At 39.0% G+C, this 22154-nt stretch overlaps 1 protein-coding gene and 1 non-coding gene across 2 annotated transcripts; one reads left to right on the top strand and one right to left on the bottom strand.

Moving 5' to 3' along the window:
• Nucleotides 1-2724: 2724 nt before the first annotated feature.
• LOC138320395 (torsin-1A-interacting protein 2-like) lies at nucleotides 2725-10076 on the bottom strand. Its single transcript, XM_069263336.1, has 2 exons — nucleotides 10015-10076; nucleotides 2725-6360 (listed from the first exon to the last, which is right to left on the bottom strand). The coding sequence occupies exon 2, from the start codon at nucleotides 6312-6314 to the stop codon at nucleotides 5160-5162; it is 1155 nt and encodes a 384-aa protein (XP_069119437.1). The 5' UTR covers nucleotides 6315-6360; nucleotides 10015-10076; the 3' UTR covers nucleotides 2725-5159.
• A 470-nt stretch (nucleotides 10077-10546) lies between these two features.
• Nucleotides 10547-10620, top strand: Trnar-ucu (transfer RNA arginine (anticodon UCU)). The gene has a single exon. It is a non-coding gene; the product is annotated as a tRNA-Arg (tRNA).
• Nucleotides 10621-22154: the final 11534 nt, after the last annotated feature.

Below are 22154 nucleotides of genomic sequence, written 5' to 3'. Positions count from 1 at the left end.
TTAGATAAACGATAGGCCCATGGGCCTTAACGGTCACCTGATATTAGATAAACAAGAGGCCCATGGGCCTTAACGGTCATCTGATATTAGATAAACAAGAGGCCCATGGGCCTTAACGGTCACCTGATATTAGATAAACAAGAGGCCCATGGGCCTTAACGTCATCTGAATTAGATAAACAATGGCCCATGGGCCTTAACGGTCACCTGATATAGATAAACAATAGGCCATGGGCCGTAACAGTCACCTGATATAAGATAAACAATAGACCCACAGGCCTTAACGGTCACCTGATATTAGATAAACAATAGACCCATGGGCCTTAACGGTCAACTGATATTAGATAAACAATAGGCCCATGGGCCTTAACGGTCACCTGATATTAGATAAACAATAGGCCCATGGGCCTTAACGGTCACCTGATATTAGATAAACAATAGGCCCATGGGCCTTAACGGTCACCTGATATTAGATAAACACGAGGCCCATGAGCCTTAACAGTCACCTGATATAAGATAAACGATAGGCCCATGGGCCTTAACAGTCACCTGATATTAGATAAACACGAGGCCCATGGGCCTTAACAGTCACCTGATATTAGATAAACACGATAGGCCCATGGGCCTTAACGGTCACCTGATATTAGATAAACAAGAGGCCCATGGGCCTTAACGGTCACCTGATATTAGATAAACAAGGCCCATGGGCCTTATAGGCCCATATGATAAATGCCTTAACGGTCACCTGATATTAGATAAACACGAGGCCCATGGGCCTTAACAGTCACCTGATATTAGATAAACGATAGGCCCATGGGCCTTAACGGTCACCTGATATTAGATAAACAATAGGCCCATGGGCCTTAACAGTCACATGATATTAGATAAACAAGAGGCCCATGGGCCTTAACAGTCACCTGATATTAGATAAACGATAGGCCCATGGGCCTTAACAGTCACCTGATATTAGATAAACACGAGGCCCATGGGCCTTAACAGTCACTTGATATTAGATAAACGATAGGCCCATGGGCCTTAACAGTCACATGATATTAGATAAACACGAGGCCCATGGGCCTTAACAGTCACCTGATATTAGATAAACGATAGGCCCATGGGCCTTAACGGTCACCTGATATTAGATAAACAAGAGGCCCATGGGCCTTAACGGTCACCTGATATTAGATAAACAATAGGCCCATGGGCCTTAACGGTCACCTGATATTAGATAAACAATAGGCCCATGGGCCTTAACAGTCACCTGATATTAGATAAACAATAGGCCCATGGGCCTTAACGGTCACCTGATATTAGATAAACAAGAGGCCCATGGGCCTTAACGGTCACCTGATATTAGATAAACAAGAGGCCCATGGGCCTTAACGGTCACCTGATACTAGATAAACAAGAGGCCCATGGGCCGTAACAGTCACCTGATATAAGATAAACAATAGACCCATGGGCCTTAACGGTCACCTGATATTAGATAAACAATAGACCCATGGGCCTTAACGGTCACCTGATATTAGATAAACAATAGGCCCATGGGCCTTAACGGTCACCTGATATTAGATAAACAATAGGCCCATGGGCCTTAATGGTCACCTGATATTAGATAAATAATAGGCCCATGGGCCTTAACGGTCACCTGATATTAGATAAACACGAGGCCCATGGGCCTTAACAGTCACCTGATATTAGATAAACAATAGACCCACAGGGCCTTAACGGTCACCTGATATTAGATAAACAATAGACCCATGGGCCTTAACGGTCACCTGATATTAGATAAACAATAGACCCATGGGCCTTAACGGTCACCTGATATTAGATAAACAATAGGCCCATGGGCCTTAACGGTCACCTGATATTAGATAAACAATAGGCCCATGGGCCTTAACGGTCACCTGATATTAGATAAACAAGAGGCCCATGGGCCTTAACGGTCACCTGATATTAGATAAACAAGAGGCCCCATGGGGCCTTAACGGTCACCTGATATTAGATAAACAAGAGGCCCATGGGCCTTAATGGTCACCTGATATTAGATAAACAGTAGGCCCATAGGCCTTAACGGTCACCTGATATTAGATAAACAATAGGTCCATAGGCCTTAACGGTCACCTGATATTAGATAAACAAGAGGCCCATGGGCCTTAACGGTCACCTGATATTAGATAAACAATAGGCCCATGGGCCTTAACGGTCACCTGATATTAGATAAACAAGAGGCCCATGGGCCTTAACGGTCACCTGATATTAAATAAACAATAGGTCCATGGGCCTTAATGGTCACCTGATATTAGATCAACACAGAGGCCCATGGCTTTAACGGTCACCTGATATTAAATAAAAAATAGTTATGTCATTAACTAGCCAACTTGTGTCTTTTGTTCACAAAATAGGAACATAGATTTAATAGGTCTACATACAAAGTTTCATTAAGAATGGTGCATATTGACTCACAGTATCATGTTCACATTAAGGTTCACATTAAAGTTGAATCACGCTGATTTTCAAACTCGGTCGAGATCTGTCCAATGTAAGTCCACACACAAAATTTCATTAAATTCGGTTTGAATTTACTGAAGTTATCGTGTTCACAAGTAAATGTTAATGAATGTCGCACTACAGACGATTGACGACACACACGACAGACAACGCAGGACGACGGACAAAAGACTATCACCATCAGGTGACCTAAAAAATTACAAGACAATTTAAATATGTGAAATAACTTTTATTTTCAAACAAACAAAACGAAAAGTCATTTGCTATTCATTAATTGTTTTTGTAGCGAACAAATATTAATATAAATTGTAATGATGACCAAAGAGTGATAACTCCGATATGATGCTCACAATTCAATATCATGATTTATAAATAAATAAATAAATGTACAATTATATGTGCCATGGCTGGGAGAAAATTTGGAATGTTATTTTTACTTCAGTAACCTATTGAAAACCATCAGGTTTGACGAATTAAGCTGTAATATCCACTCAAATGGATAGACAACCAGGTATAATAACTTATTAACGTTAGTTATATCACATAATTAAGACACTGTAAAATTCTTGTATATTTAGATGGAAACATACCGGCAGAAATTACTTTACCAATAGTAACAAGAGTCTCGGATGGCCTGTATCGCTCACCTGGTTTGCATTGCGAAGAAATGTTCTGAAAACGGGATCATGGTTTTCTAAAGGATTTCAAAGAATTAAATTAATTTCCCCTATCCAGCCCTACTCTTCTGCTCCATGGGGCCAGAGCAAAAATTTAAACCAGCTCTGTTCTCCTTTGCTAAGGATGTTTGTGACCAAATTTGGTTACAATCTTTGCAGAACTCTATGACTAGTATTAATCTTTAAAGGATGTACCTCTATTTCACTTATTGGGCTCCGCCCCTCCTGACCCTATGGGTCAGAGCCAAAATTTATACAAACTCTGTTCCGCTTCCCCTAAGAATGTTTCTGACCAAATTTGGTTACAATCTCCATTGTATGTAGAACTCAAGATCTATGACAAGTACCGATTTAAAGGAAATGTTGAGACGGCAGACCTTCGGTCCAAGTGAGCTACAATATAACACTGTAAAATGAGAAATGTGAAATTGTAGTCGACACATTGACTTCATGGTCTGACCGTGTGTTTTCTTTTCAATGCACTGTTAGTAGATGCAATAATAATGATCTTTGGAAGTACTGCCAAAAATCATTTTCAGCTCTTATTTGTACTTGAAAAATTAATTCTCAAAATGTTGGTAACTTTGGTGGTAAATATCATAACGGGTATTAAAAGCTCGTCATGATTTGTTAGTTTGAAAAATATGGCTCAAATAACTTAATTCATATGATTATGTAAGTCCAAAAATAGTTTCACTGAATTTCAATGTGCTAAAAGTAAGACATAGGAGTCAGAAATTGAAATGTAGTGAATAATAAATAATTTATTACTCTTTTTCATAAAATCTTTCTATCCTTGACAACTCGTCACAAGTATTTAATACTTACGTAATGAAAGCCTTGCATGATACTAGATGATGTGTAAGTTGTAAATTTTTGATATGATGATGAAAGTACTACTTTGATGAATGTGTTTTACACATGATTTATACAAAAATATTTGACAGAAATATGAATTCTTATCTCGTGAATCAACATATTGCTATTTATAACTATACATTACAACAGATCCCACAGGAATCTTGGTGTACCAAAGAATTATCTATGTCAGACAATGGAAAGAGTGATCTTTCCTCGTCTTTTACCTCTACTTTTGAAACATTGGTATTTAATATAACTACAAAAACTTCACATGATGAAGATATCTGCTTAGCAGAAACACATTTCAAGTTTAAATTTAAATTCAATATCCATGTAGTATTTAGATGTATTCAAAATAGATATGCATAACTCAGTACCATGAATTTGAATAGCCAAGCATTTGATTATGATGGGTTAATAAGAAACCAATAGCTAGGGGTGAAACAGTTCACTATTACTACAGTTCAGTTCGTAGTGTATCACTTTTTGGTGTTTTTTTTTTTTTTCGGTTCAATACATTAATACTTATATTTACACAAAATATCAGGATTGTATCAAGTTTAAAACCCTAGGTTGTTAAGCCTTTCATCATAGACAATTATAAATTCACTATACCTAAATGTTTAGTGTTTTACGCACAATTTCCTGACAGTATAGTCCTACAAGTCCTACATGCTATGATGCTACGATGCATTTATATCTAGAGTAAGCTTCAACATACATGTATGCAAGACTTAACAATCCCCCCCAAACAATTCAATACAGTAGAGCGGTTAACTGCCAAGGCATCTGTAAATCACCTAGGGTTTTGTCAGATTCATTTTTCCCATCAAAAACAATGTTACTGCAAATAATACCACTTGTGAGTGGCTATTATGAACACTGGCTACACCAATCAGAGATGTGCTTATACATAGTGCTTTGGACTACCACAAATTCATGGCGCTAAAGAGACAGTACTAGTTCATGTAACCTAATGGTGACAATAATACTGTATTGTACTGTACAACAGTGTATTGAACTGAAAAAGAAATATACTGTGATTCAACTACACTGCGTTAAACTGTTTCACCCCTAGTAATAGCAAAATAATTTCTGTGATAGCACAAAATTAGCAATGTTGATGAAGCGTTTTCTCATTTTCTGGAGTAACTATGGCAACATTATTAGCTATTCTAGTAAGTAATGGCTGAATCTTGTCTTCATCAAGTTCATTTACCCATAACTCCTTGAGATATTTGTCCATGTAGTTTCTCTGACTGGTTATCTCCCCTACTTGCTTATCCGTATGGACGACCTGAATGAACAATACGTCCTTATAAGGTGCGTTGTCACCATCACAGTAGCCATGTAGCAGTAGAGCAGCAAACGGTGACAAACTTTCAAAATTGTCTAAAATGACGCCCTTTCCTTGTGATTTGTCAAAGATATTCTGAAGCTTATTGTCTAGTTCCTTCTTGTCCTCTGCCGGGCTTTTATGCATGAGATCCCGTGTAATGTGGATATGTGAGCTCTGGCTCCCCATGGATCTGTTGAACAGGCCTGTGTATAGGGTCAGTAACTGTTTAGCTAAGCATTCAGCAGTACGTGACTCTCCGTGCTGGTTGTCTGGGACCACCATCATAAACACTGCAGGTGCTATAGGGTTTTTCTCCACTATCTTTGGACGAAGAAGTCCAAACACTGTCCTCCAAAAATCTTTTTCTTGTTCTGGAAATTTTGCTTTGAGTTCCTTAAATCTTTCCTGAAAATGGTGGAAAGAAATCCGAGAACCTCCATCTGGATCCAAATCTGCCCGAATGGTACTGACATTTGCATCAAAATTACCTTTTACGAGAAAATTACCTGCAAGCACTATTAGTATGACAATGACCGATGCAGAAAAAATGTAGTAAGCCGAGTTGTTTGCTTGCTCCTGTTGATTTGGGCCTTTGCTTTTATCATGAACAGATTTAACAGGAGATCTTTTACATGGTGTTGGGCTTCTTTCAAAACTGGAGTTACTTGAAACACTTTTTACTGACTGTGGAGTTGCAGCAGGAGAGCGAGTATTCCTGGAACTTTGTGGTGATATTCCCTCTCTAGATGATACTGAAACATTCTCAAAGCCAGGCGAGGAAGTCTCTTTTCTGGGACTGGAGTCTATCTCATCCTCTGAAGATTCCAAGTCACTTACATTTTCTCTCAGTGGTCTCCTTGGAGAAGGTCCTTTTCTACCTGTACGTAAATTGTAGGGTGAACTGCCCTCTCTACGAGCTTCAGCCATGGGTACAGCTTATTTTATTAGAAGATCCGGGAGCTGCCTTCAATACCTGTTGAATAAATGGAAATATCAAAATAACTTAAAATGTTTTTGGACTTTGAAAGATCATTCTGTACAAGCATTTGAGTTTTCATAATTTTCACTTACAGTTGTTAGTGGAAGGTTTTTTTCCAAGAACTGATGCTAAAACAAGGACAAATTTTACATCCAACTTTTATAAATATGAATTTCTGACAAAATAGATATATCCATCAGTGCTTTTACATGAAGACAATAAATTGCATTTATGGCCCCAAAAATTTGTCAAATTTTTAAACCTGTTATTTTGTGATTAACTTGTTAAATTTCAAATATCTAGTACGTCCCCGATGCAATTAGTATGATTGATATGTATCATTGTAATTGTTGCCATGGTAACCATCCGAAATATGCATAAATTAAGCAAATGTGACAACATGGTCATTTTTTCGCCTATTTTTGCTGAGTTTTTCATCTGGAAATTATAGAGTTTCATCCTTGAACAAACTTTATATTTCTCCTAAAGATGGATCTTAAGTGCCTACATGTTCTCAGTAGATATTAGTTTGTTCAAGATTGCCCTCTATTGTTTCTTAGACAAAATATATTAAATATTTCAGATACAACAGTTTAATTTCATACCACTACATTGAATTATATGAATTTGGGGCCAATAAGGGCCCAAATCATATATAATGTGACGCTTCCCAAATTGGTACACTTTTCTAATATAAATGTTAAAATTTTCTCATGTGTGCTTGAATCCTGGGTTTTCTCTGAACAAGACATTCACTAAATAGATGCCTTTAGTTTTAATTTAATGATCTGTTTACTTGTCAGCAGTGTACATATTTATAAATAGAGAGCTTTAAAGCATACCTGGTCCAGTCCTGTGTTCAGCAGATTCGAGTACCAAAAATGGTACACCTCCTAAATTTGATTTGATTAATAAATGCTAGACATGATAAAATATGTTTGAATTCATTTAAGGAAAGTTAAAACATCTTTTTATTTAAGTCACATATATATATCTGTCAAAAATAATTCATTCAGCACTTGTTTTCCTTACATGTTTTAAAATATATGGTGTTTTAAGGGTTATCGCATGACATTGTTTCCCAGATTTTTTCACAATTTCATCATTATCATTTTTATATAGAGATACCAATGCAAGCAACAGGAAAGAGTATGACATATAAAAATTGTTACTGTTACTATTAAGCATCTTTATTTTTGTTCAGGAAAATTATTGTCAGTTTAGTAAACTAAAAATTCTGCTTCATATACAAGTGTATCATTTTGGGTAATGTAAAGGTTCCCATTAGTCCTTTATACATTTGCATTTATTACCATGCATACAAATATTGTATGTATTACCAGTTGTCATCAAAATGGAAGTCGAAGATTGATGTTTGATGTCAATTTTAGTACTAATTGACTAGCTGCGATGATGTAGCTCTGAATGAGGGACAGACAATTTCTGACAGATTGAGTGGAGTGGAGACAGGGTATGATTATCCGTTCTACTAATTGACATACATCGTATCAATCTTCAACTTTCATTTTAAATTCTTACACTTTTTTACAATGAATATTCACTAGATGTGTACCAAATATCATTACACACATGTAATACAGCTGTCTACTTTACATTTCATTTGTATGATTGTAAAAATTCCTATAGACTTTTAAAGTTTAATTTAATCTTCTATCACAGGGCCTCGTTACTAATGACGATATATATAAGATAGGTCACGTCTATTTACATACATTACACGAGGCCCTATGCTTCTATTAAGTTTTTTTTTTCATTAATTAGCTGAACAATGATGTGGCCATATGTGTTTTGGTTAAAGGGACAATTCAATCAGGCTACATTTTTAATTCTTTTACATAACCAAGAAGCAAAATATGGCATAAAATGTATTGTTTCTATATTTCTTATGAAACACATAACATAAATAATTGACAAATTCCATGTCATTGTTTAGTATTTTAAATTGATACCTGTTGTTATTACAAATCGTTGATCAATATGATTAAGCAGGTACAATATATGTACGCTGTACCCATACCTGAGCCAAAGTCATGCACGTTAAACAAACGAACTACACAACCACTTAGGAGGTGATAAAATGATTTTTTATGAAAGACAATTACACCTAATAAGGTAAACACACACTACTGTCAGAGCGATTTGAGCAGGTCTAGATAAAAGTTGCATTACTCTACGGACAAGGGACAGGGGTTCGACATACAGATGTTCGACCCACAATGAGTAATAGCGGACAGCGAGCGAGTTTGAACATTTCACACGCATTTCACAACCATAAGCTTTTCTGGCATATCACAGTAAAACCGACAGATCTAATTTCCATTATAACTGGTTTGTTTCCGATATATGTACACATTTTGATGTTCTCTTAGAATGAATTGTCCCTTTAACCCTAACTTCAAAATATAGAGAGAAATGTTACTCAACGCATGTGTACCATTGGTAGATCGAACTACAACGAAAGCAGGGTATTTACTCAGTTATGTACATTAGGGCTGAAACGATTAGTCAAATAATCGGAGGCGTTTGATTAATGAAGCTAATCGCTGATAATCGATTAAAGATTTTATTAATCGTTAATCGTAACATGAATAGCAATGTGCATTGTAAGCTGACTAAACACGTTGACAGATCATGGATTTCTGAGTAAGCCATTCCGATTGGAGTTTCATCTCTTTATGCACATGTCTTGAACTCAATAATTAAAGCATATATGATGTGAGAAATACTTGTTAAATTACGTCTCTGTGGAAGTCATTAATCAATGAAAAAGTGGATGTCATGACAAAGTTTGCAATACACTGTTCGCCAATTTTCACTGGCGATCAACTCCATGTTGTTACGTGACAGAGACCTAATCGCCGCCGGGACGCTCGGGAGCGGAAGGAGCAGTAATCTTGAACATTTAAATTTTACTATTGCATGTGTTTATCATATAAAAAGAATGTTTTTGTTCATATTCTAATTGAAGATAAGAGTTGTTGATTTATTTTATTTTTTTGATTACGGAAATAAAAAAGTTCATTGACGAAAATTTGGTCATGTCGCTCCGTGGCGATCCAGATTTGGTTGATTAGTGGTACGTGTGAAGGTCACGTCAAAACAGCGGGTTAGCAGACTTGATTTAAACGATGTTACGGAAGACGATACAGGAACGGAATTCATAGCTTATTTGGGATAAAATGCGTTTGTTTTGTCAATAAATCTATTCTTATTTGTTGGTAGGCTTATATTATATAAGGCATGTCCTCTGTCATATTGTACAGTAGGTGTTATTGTTAGTTGAAAACAAAACATGGCGGACATATTCAGTAATCAGTAGTGAAACAATATAGTTGCCTTCAATTGAAACGATTAATCGATTAGTAATCGATTACATGTGACCGAATAATCGAATACAAAAATTGCTAATCGTTTCAGCCCTAAATTGTACACGTACATTGTCAGCTGATTGTACCAAAAAGTTCGAAAACGAAAGTAGACATGTTTAAGTTCTTAAACAGCGAATACATAATAAAATGTCTTTAAAAAAAAAAAACCCAGATAAGTTTAAAAGATGTTAATAGAGGCAAATAACAACTTTTTCATTTTAAATACAGGAGATTTAAAGTAAAATGAGCAATGAGTTACCTAAAATGCACTATGGCCTACCTCCGGAACCGCTACGGAAATACACTGATGACGACTAATAGTATAAACGGAACTTATTTTTTCCGGAAATAAGTTAATAGTTTATTTTTGTAATTTTTCTAAATTAATCAGAAACACAAATATGTATTTCCTTTGATTTTATAGAAATCTTTAATTCTAGCTAACCGTCAATAGTAATATATTGTATATTTAGTTTTATAACCACCCTTTTCTGGCACTAAACTAGTCTAAAGCGAAAGTGAAAGTAGAAATACTCTTACTGTCGCCCCGTGTTTTCACATTATATAGACCTTCAATTATATGATTTCAACATTTTCTGTGAATAAACATGCATTTGATTAGGAAATAAAATGAATTGACGTTATCCTGATCAATAAAGTTACTATTTTTCAACAATGGATGTTGCCTGGATATTGCATCACCTATATGTTAAAATGTAAGTGGTGTATTTCACCACCACCCCCGGATGATTTTATTAATAATACTGGTTTAATTTATTGTCGAAGTATATGACCACGTGGCCAAACTGGATAAGGCTCCCGACTTCTGATCGGAGGATTGCGAGTTCGAATCTCGTCGTGGTCTTTTCCGTATTTTTGTGTCATTTTTATAAGTTGATGGGATATAACTCATAAACGATGTAACTGATCTGATCAATTATATGTAATAATTCTGTTTGATGTTTTGTTAAATAAACATACAATTTGCTGCTTATTCAGCTCCATCTCCCGGGTAAGGATAGCTACATATAACTTATTGGCAGGTATAGGTAGTCCGCTAAACCTGCCTATATTATTAGGCTTTTTAATTTTTTTTTTAAGAATTAAAAAAGCCTAATATAGGCAGGTTTAGCGGACTAAGGTATAGGTAACGTATTGGACAGTTACAGGTAACGTATTTTACAGGTACAATTACCGTATTGGACAGTTACTGTAACGTATGGACAGTACAGGTAACGTTTTTGGACAGGTACAGGTAACGTATTGGACAGGTACATGTAACGTATTGACATAGGTACAGGTAACGTATTGGACAGTTACAGGTAACGTTATTGGACAGGTACAGGTAACGTATTGGACAGGTACAGGTAACGTTTTGGACAGGTACAGGTAACTTATTGGACAGTTACAGGTAACGTATTGGACAGGTATAGGTAACGTATTGGACAGGTATAGTAACGTATTGGACAGGTACATGTAACTTATTTGGACAGTACAGGTTACTCATTGGACAGGTATACAGGTAACGTATTGGACAGGTACAAGTAACGTATTGGACAGGTACAGGTAACGTTGGAGAGGTACAGGTACAGGACGGTTACAGGTAACTTATTGGACAGGTACAGGTAACGTATTGGACAGGTACAGGTAACTACTTATTGGGACAGGAAGTACAGGTAACGTATTGGACAGGTACATGTAACTATTGGACAGGTACAGGTAACGTATTGGACAGGTACAGGTAACTTATTGGACAGGTATACAGGTACAGGTAACTTATTGGACAGGTATAACGTAACGTAAGTTTTGGACAGGTACAGGTAACGTATTGGACAGGTACAGGTAACTTATTGGACAGGTACAGGTAAACGTTTTGGACAGGTACAGGTAACTATTGGACAGGTACAGGTAACGTTATTGGACAGGTACAGGTAACGTATTGGACAGGTACAGGTAACGCATTGGACAGGTACAGGTAACTTATTGGACAGGTACAGGTAACTTATTGGACAGGTACAGGTAACGTATTGGACAGGTACAGGTAACTTATTGGACAGGTACAGGTAACGTATTGGACAGGTACAAGTAACTTATTGGACAGGTACAGGTAACGTTATTGGACAGGTTACAGGTAACTTATTGGACAGGTACAGGTAACGTATTGGACAGTTACAGATAACGTATTGGACAGATACAGGTAACGTATTGGACAGTTATAGATAATGTATTGGACAGATACAGGTAACGTATTGGACAGTTACAGGTAACGTATTGGACAGGTACAGGTAACGTATTGGACAGGTACAGGTAACGTATTGGACAGGTACAGGTAACTTATATTGGAACAGGTACAGGTAACTTATTGGACAGGTACAGGTAACGTATTGGACAGGTACAGGTAACGCATTGGACAGGTACAGGTAACGTATTGGACAGGTACAAGTAACTTTTTGGACAGGTACAGGTAACTTATTGGACAGTTACAGGTAACGTATCGGACAGTTACAGGTAACTTATTGGACAGGTATAGGTAACTTATTGGACGGGTATAGGTATCGTATTGGACAGGTACAGGTAAATATTGGAAGGTACAGTAACGTTATTGGACAGGTACAGATAACTTATTGGACAGGTACAGGTAACTTAATTGGACAGTACAGATAACGTATTGGACAGATACAGGTAACGTATTGGACAGTTATAGATAATGTATTGGACAGGTACAGGTAATTTATTGGACAGGTACAGGTAACGTTATTGGACAGGTACAGGTAACTTATTGGACAGGTACAGGTAACGTATTGGGACAGTACAATGTAACGTATTTGGACAGGTACAGGTAACTTATTGGACAGGTACAGGTAACGTATTGGACAGGTACAGGTAACTATTGGACAGGTACAGGTAACTTATTGGACAGGTACAGGTAAACGTATTGGACAGGTACAGGTAACTTATTGGACAGTTATACAGGTAACGTATTTGGACAGGTACAGGTAACGTATTGGACAGGTACAGGTAACGTATTGGACAGGTACAGGTAACGTATTGGACAGGTACAGGTAACTTATTGGACAGTTACAGGTAACATATTGGACAGGTACAGGTAACGTATTGGACAGGTACAGGTAACGTATTGGACAGGTACAGGTAACGTATTGGACAGGTACAGGTAACTTATTGGACAGTAAGGTACTTATGTAACAGTAACGTATGGACAGGTACAGGTAACTTATTGGACAGGTACAGGTAACTTATTGGACAGGTACAGGTAACGTATTGGACAGGTACAGGTAACTTATTGGACAGGTATAGGTAACGTATTGGACAGGTACAGGTAACGTATTGGACAGGTACAGGTAACTATTGGACAGGTACAGGTAACTTATTGGACAGGTACAGGTAACTTATTGGACAGGTACAGGTAACTTATTGGACAGGTACAGGTAACGTTATTGGACAGGTATAGGTAAGTAATTGGACAGTAACAGTAATGTATTGGACAGGTACAGGTAACTTTGGGACAGGTAACATGACAGTAAGTAACTTATTGGACAGGTACAGGTAACTTATTGGACAGGTACAGGTAACGTATTGGACAGGTACAGGTAACTTATTGGACAGGTACAGGTAACGTATTGGACAGGTACAGGTAACGTATTGGACAGGTACAGGTAACTTATTGGACAGGTACAGGTAACGTATTGGACAGGTACAGGATAACTTATTGGACAGGTACAGGTAACGTATTGGACAGGTACAGGTAACTTATTGGACAGGTACAGGTAACTTATTGGACAGGTACAGGTAACGTATTGGACAGGTACAGGTAACTTATTGGACAGGTACAGGTAACTTATTGGACAGGTACAGGTAACGTATTGGACAGGTACAGGTAATATGACAGTATTGGGACAGGTACATTGGTACAGGTACTTATTGGACAGGTACAGGTAACTTATTGGACAGGTACAGGTAACGTATTGGACAGGTACAGGTAACGTATTGGACAGGTACAGGTAACGTATTGGGACAGTTACAGGTAACTTATTGGACAGGTACAGGTAACTTATTGGACAGGTACAGGTAACTTATTGGACAGGTAATAGGTAAACTTATTGGACAGGTACAAGTAACGTTATTGGACAGGTACAGGTAACTTATTGGACAGGTACAGGTAACTTATTGGACAGGTATAGGTAACGTATTGGACAGGTACAAGTAACGTATTGGACAGGTACAGGTAACGTTTTGGACAGGTACAGGTAACTTATTGGACAGTTACAGGTAACGTATTGGACAGGTATAGGTAACGTATTGGACAGGTATAAGGTAACTTATTGGACAGGTACAGGTAACGTATTGGACAGGTACAGGTAACTTATTGGACAGGTACAGGTAACTTATTGGACAGGTACAGGTAACGTATTGGACAGGTATAGGTAACTTATTGGACAGGTACAAGTAACGTATTGGACAGGTAACATACGACAGGTAACTCATTACACATGTACAGGTAACTTATTGGACAGGTACAGGTAACTTATTGGACAGGTACAGGTAACGTATTGGACAGGTACAAGTAACGCATTGGAGAGGTACAGGTATCGTATTGGACGGTTACATGTAACTCATTGGACAAGTACAGGTAACGTATTGGACAGGTACAAGTAACTTATTGGACAGGTACAGGTAACGTTTTGGACAGGTACATGTAACATATTGGACAGGTACAGGTAACGCATTGGACTGGTACAGGTAACTTATTGGACAGATACAGGTAACTTATTGGACAGGTACAGGTAACGTATTGGACAGGTACAGGTAACTTATTGGACAGGTACAGGTAACGTATTGGACAGTTACAGGTAACTTATTGGACAGGTACAGGTAACTTATTGGACAGGTACAGGTAACTTATTGGACAGGTATAGGTAACGTATTGGACAGGTACAAGTAACGTATTGGACAGGTACAGGTAACGTATTGGACAGGTACAGGTAACGTATTGGACAGGTACAGGTAACGTATTGGACAGGTACAGGTAACGTATTGGACAGGTACAGGTAACTTATTGGACAGGTACAGGTAACGTATTGGACAGGTACAGGTAACTTATTGGACAGGTACAGGTAACTTATTGGACAGGTACAGGTAACTTATTGGACAGGTATATGTATTGGACGTAAGGTAACTATTGGACAGGTACAGGTAACTTATTGGACAGGTACAGGTAACTTATTGGACAGGTATAGGTAACTTATTGGACAGGTACAGTAACGTATTGGACAGGTACAGGTAACGTATTGGACAGGTACAGTAATATTGACAGTAAGGAATTATTGGACAGGTACAGGTAACGTATTGGACAGGTACAGGTAACTTATTGGACAGGTACAGGTAACGTATTGGACAGGTACAGGTAACTTATTGGACAGGTACAGGTAACTTATTGGACAGGTACAGGTAACTTATTGGACAGGTATAGGTAACGTATTGGACAGGTACAAGTAACGTATTGGACAGGTACAGGTAACTTATTGGACAGTTACAGGTAACTTATTGGACAGGTACAGGTAACGTATTGGACAGGTACAGGTAACGTATTGGACAGGTACAGGTAACGTATTGGACAGGTACAGGTAACTTATTGGACAGGTACAGGTAACGTATTGGACAGGTACAGGTAACTTATTGGACAGGTATAAGGGACGTATTGGACAGTGTACAGGTAACTTTGGACAGGTACAGGTAACTCATTACACATGTACAGGTAACTTATTGGACAGGTACAGGTAACGTATTGGACAGGTACAGGTAACGTATTGGACAGTTACAAGTAACTTATTGGACAGGTACAGGTAACTTATTGGACAGGTACAGGTAACTTATTGGACAGGTACAGGTAACGTATTGGACAGGTACAGGTAACGTATTGGACAGGTACAGGTAACGTATTGGACAGGTATAGGTAACGTATTGGACAGGTACAAGTAACGTATTGGACAGGTACAGGTAACTTATTGGACAGGTACAGGTAACGTATTGGACAGGTACAGGTAACTTATTGGACAGGTACAGGTAACGTATTGGACAGGTACAGGTAACTTATTGGACAGGTACAGGTAACTTATTGGACAGGTACAGGTAACGTATTGGACAGGTATAGGTAACGTATTGGACAGGTACAAGTAACGTATTGGACAGGTACAGGTAACTTATTGGACAGGTACAGGTAACTTATTGGACAGGTACAGGTAACGTATTGGACAGGTATAGGTAACGTATTGGACAGGTACAGGTAACGTATTGGACAGTTACAGGTAACTTATTGGACAGGTATAGGTAACGTATTGGACAGGTACAGGTAACTTATTGGACAGGTACAGGTAACGTATTGGACAGGTACAGGTACAGGTAACTTATTGGACAGGTACATGTAACTTATTGGACAGGTACAGGTAACGTATTGGACAGGTACATGTAACTTATTGGACAGGTACAGGTAACGTATTGGACAGGTACAGGTAACGTATTGGACAGGTACAGGTAACTTATTGGACAGGTACAGGTAACTTATTGGACAGGTACAGGTAACTTATTGGACAGGTACAGGTAACTTATTGGACAGGTACAGGTAACTTATTGGACAGGTACAGGTAACGTATTGGACAGGTACAGTAACTTATTGGACAGGTATAGGTAACTTATTGGACAGGTACAGGTAACTTATTGGACAGGTAAGGTAACGTATTGGACAGGTACAGGTAACGTATTGGACAGGTACAGGTAACTTATTGGACAGGTACAGGTAACGTTTTGGAAAGGTACAGGTAACATATTGGACAAGTACAGGTAACGTATTGGACAGTTACAGATAACGTATTGGACAGGTATAGGTAACGTATTGGACAGTACAGGTAACTTATTGGACAGGTACAGGTAACGTATTGGACAGGTACACAGGTAACGTATTGGACAGGTACAGGTAACTTATTGGACAGGTACAGGTAACTTATTGGACAGGTACAGGTAACGTATTGGACAGTTACAAGTAACGTATTGGACAGGTACAGGTGACTTATTGGACAGGTACAGGTAACTTATTGGACAGGTACAGGTAACTTATTGGACAGGTACAGGTAACGTATTGAACAGGTATAGGTAACTTATTGGACAGGTACAAGTAACGTATTGGACAGGTACAGGTAACTTATTGGACAGGTACAGGTAACGTATTGGACAGGTACAGGTAACTTATTGGACAGGTACAGGTAACGTATTGGACAGGTATAGGTAACGTATTGGACAGGTATAGGTAACTTATTGGACAGGTACAGGTAACTTATTGGACAGGTACAGGTAACTTATTGGACAGGTACAGGTAACTTATTGGACAGGTACAGGTAACGTATTGGACAGGTATAGGTAACTTATTGAACAGGTACAGTAATATTGGACAGGTACAAGTAACGTATTGGACAGGTACAGGTAACTTATTGGACAGGTACAGGTAACTTATTGGACAGGTACAGGTAACTTATTGGACAGGTACAGGTAACGTATTGGACAGGTACAGGTAACGTATTGGACAGGTACAGGTAACTTATTGGACAGGTACAGGTAACGTATTGGACAGGTACAGGTAACGTATTGGACAGGTACAGGTAACGTATTGGACAGTTACAGGTAACGTATTGGACAGGTACAGGTAACGTATTGGACAGGTACAGGTAACGTATTGGACAGGTACAGGTAACTTATTGGACAGGTACAGGTAACGTATTGGACAGGTACAGGTAACGTATTGGACAGGTACAGGTAACGTATTGGACAGGTACAGGTAACGTATTGGACAGGTACAGGTAACTTATTGGACAGGTACAGGTAACGTATTGGACAGGTACAGGTAACGTATTGGACAGGTACAGGTAACGTATTGGACAGGTACAGGTAACTTATTGGACAGGTACAGGTAACTTATTGGACAGGTAAGGTAACTTATTGGACTGTTACATAGGTAACTTATTGGACAGGTACAGGTAACTTATTGGACAGGTACAGGTAACTTATTGGACAGGTACAGGTAACTTATTGGACAGGTACAGGTAACGTATTGGACAGGTACAGGTAACTTATTGGACAGGTACAGGTAACGTATTGGACAGGTACAGGTAACGTATTGGACAGGTACAGGTAACTTATTGGACAGGTACAGGTAACGTATTGGACAGGTACAGGTAACGTATTGGACAGGTACAAGTAACGTATTGGACAGGTACAGGTAACTTATTGGACAGGTACAGGTAACGTATTGGACAGGTACAGGTAACTTATTGGACAGGTACAGGTAACTTATTGGACAGGTACAGGTAACGTATTGGACAGGTACAGGTAACTTATTGGACAGGTACAGGTAACGTATTGGACAGGTACAGGTAACTTATTGGACAGGTACAAGTAACGTATTGGACAGGTACAGGTAACGTATTGGACAGGTACAGGTAACGTATTGGACAGGTACAGGTAACTTATTGGACAGGTACAGGTAACTTATTGGACAGGTACAGGTAACTTATTGGACAGGTACAGGTAACGTATTGGACAGGTACAGGTAACGTATTGGACAGGTACAGGTAACGTATTGGACAGGTACAGGTAACTTATTGGACAGGTATAGGTAACTTATTGGACAGGTACAGGTAACTTATTGGACAGGTACAGGTAACGTTATTGGACAGGTACAGGTAACTTATTGGACAGGTACAGGTAACGTATTGGACAGGTACAGGTAACTTATTGGACAGGTACAGGTAACTTATTGGACAGGTACAGGTAACGTATTGGACAGGTACAGGTAACGTATTGGACAGGTACAGGTAACTTATTGGACAGGTACAGGTAACTTATTGGACAGGTACAGGTAACGTATTGGACAGGTACAGGTAACGTATTGGAAGGTACAGGTAACTTATTGGACAGGTACAGGTAACGTTATTGGACAGGTACAGGTAACTTATTGGACAGGTACATGTAACGTATTGGACAGGTACAGGTAACTTATTGGACAGGTACAGGTAACTATTGGACAGGTACAGGTAACGTATTGGACAGGTACAGGTAACTTATTGGACAGGTACAGGTAACGTTATTGGACAGGTACAGGTAACTTATTGGACAGGTACAGGTAACTTATTGGACAGGTACAGGTAACGTATTGGACAGGTACAGGTAACTTATTGGACAGGTACAGGTAACTTATTGGACAGGTACAGGTAACGTATTGGACAGGTACATGTAACATATTGGACAGGTACAGGTAACGTATTGGACAGGTAAGGTAACGTATTGGACAGGTACAGGTAACTTATTGGACAGGTACAGGTAACGTATTGGACAGGTACAGGTAACGTATTGGACAGGTACAGGTAACGTTATTGGACAGGTACAGGTAACGTATTGGACAGGTACAGGTAACGTATTGGACAGGTACAGGTAACTTATTGGACAGGTACAGGTAACTTATTGGACAGGTACAGGTAACGTATTGGACAGGTACAGGTAACTTATTGGACAGGTATAGACAGGTACAGGTAACGTATTGGACAGGTACAGGTAACGTATTGGACAGGTACAGGTAACGTATTGGACAGGTACAGGTAACGTATTGGACAGGTACAGGTAACTTATTGGACAGGTACAGGTAACGTATTGGACAGGTACAAGTAACGTATTGGACAGGTACAGGTATCGTATTGGACAGTTACATGTAACTTATTGGACAGGTACAGGTAACGTATTGGACAGGTACAAGTAACTTATTGGACAGGTACAGGTAACTTATTGGACAGGTACAGGTAACGTATTGGACAGGTACAAGTAACATATTGGACAGGTACAGGTAACGCATTGGACAGGTACAGGTAACGTATTGGACAAGTACAGGTAACGTATTGGACAGGTACATGTAACTTATTGGACAGGTACAGGTAACGTTTTGGACAGGTACATGTAACATATTGGACAGGTACAGGTAACGCATTGGACAGGTACAGGTAACTTATTGGACAGGTATAGGTAACTTATTGGACAGGTACAGGTAACGTATTGGACAGGTACAGGTAACTTATTGGACAGGTACAGGTAACGTATTGGACAGGTACAGGTAACTTATTGGACAGGTACAGGTAACGTTATTGGACAGGTACAGGTAACGTATTGGACAGGTACAGGTAACGTATTGGACAGGTACAGGTAACTTATTGGACAGGTACAGGTAACGTATTGGACAGGTACAGGTAACGTATTGGACAGGTACAGGTAACTTATTGGACAGGTACAGGTAACTTATTGGACAGGTACAGGTAACTTATTGGACAGGTACAGGTAACTTATTGGACAGGTACAGGTAACGTATTGGACAGGTACAGGTAACTTATTGGACAGGTACAGGTAACTTATTGGACAGGTACAGGTAACTTATTGGACAGGTACAGGTAACTTATTGGACAGGTACAGGTAACGTATTGGACAGGTACAGGTAACGTATTGGACAGGTACAGGTAACTTATTGGACAGGTACAGGTAACTTATTGGACAGGTATAGGTAACGTATTGGACAGGTACAGGTAACGTATTGGACAGGTACAGGTAACTTATTGGACAGGTATAGGTAACGTATTGGACAGGTACAGGTAACGTATTGGACAGGTACAGGTAACTTATTGGACAGGTACAGGTAACGTATTGGACAGGTACAGGTAACATATTGGACAGGTACAGGTAACGTATTGGACAGGTACAGGTAACGTATTGGACAGGTACAGGTAACTTATTGGACAGGTACAGGTAACTTATTGGACAGGTACAGGTAACGTATTGGACAGGTATAGGTAACTTATTGGACAGGTATAGGTAACTTATTGGACAGGTACAGGTAACGTATTGGACAGGTACAGGTAACTTATTGGACAGGTATAGGTAACTTATTGGACAGGTACAGGTAACGTATTGGACAGGTACAGGTAACGTATTGGACAGGTACAGGTAACGTATTGGACAGGTACAGGTAACTTATTGGACAGGTACAGGTAACTTATTGGACAGGTACAGGTAACTTATTGGACAGGTACAGGTAACTTATTGGACAGGTACAGGTAACGTATTGGACAGGTACAGGTAACGTATTGGACAGGTACAGGTAACTTATTGGACAGGTACAGGTAACGTATTGGACAGGTACAGGTAACTCATTGGACAGGTACAGGTAACGTATTGGACAGGTACAGGTAACTTATTGGACAGGTACAGGTAACTTATTGGACAGGTACAGGTAACGTATTGGACAGGTATAGGTAACTTATTGGACAGGTACAGGTAACGTATTGGACAGGTACAGGTAACGTATTGGACAGGTACAGGTAACGTATTGGACAGGTACAGGTAACTTATTGGACAGGTACAGGTAACGTATTGGACAGGTACAGGTAACTTATTGGACAGGTACAAGTAACGTATTGGACAGGTACAGGTAACTTATTGGACAGGTACAGGTAACGTATTGGACAGGTACAGGTAACGTATTGGACAGGTACATGTAACTTATTGGACAGGTACAGGTAACTTATTGGACAGGTACAGGTAACTTATTGGACAGGTACAGGTAACTTATTGGACAGGTACAGGTAACGTATTGGACAGGTACAGGTAACGTATTGGACAGGTACAGGTAACTTATTGGACAGGTACAGGTAACGTATTGGACAGGTACAGGTAACTTATTGGACAGGTACAGGTAACGTATTGGACAGGTACAGGTAACATTGGACAGGTAAGGTAACTTATTGGACAGGTACAGGTAACGTATTGGACAGGTACAAGTAACTTATTGGACAGGTACAGGTAACGCATTGGACAGGTACAGGTAACGTATTGGACAGGTACAAGTAACGTATTGACACGGTACAGTAACTTATTGGACAGTACAGTAACGTATTGGACAGGTACAGGTAACGTATTGGACAGGTACAGGTAACTTATTGGACAGGTACAGGTAACTTATTGGACAGGTACAGGTAACTTATTGGACAGGTACAGGTAACGTATTGAACAGGTATAGGTAACTTATTGGACAGGTACAAGTAACGTATTGGACAGGTACAAGTAACTTATTGGACAGGTACAGGTAACTTATTGGACAGGTACATATAACTTATTGGACAGGTACAGGTAACGTATTGGACAGGTATAGGTAACGTATTGGACAGGTACAGGTAACGTATTGGACAGGTATAGGTAACTTATTGGACAGGTACAGTAACTATTGGACAGGTAACTTATTGGACAGGTACAGGTAACTTATTGGACAGGTACAGGTAACTTATTGGACAGGTAAGGTAA

Source organism: Argopecten irradians, chromosome 4 (genome assembly GCF_041381155.1).
Source record: "Argopecten irradians isolate NY chromosome 4, Ai_NY, whole genome shotgun sequence".
Lineage (NCBI taxonomy): Eukaryota > Metazoa > Mollusca > Bivalvia > Pectinida > Pectinidae > Argopecten > Argopecten irradians.
This window is presented reverse-complemented; position numbering and strand designations above follow the sequence as displayed.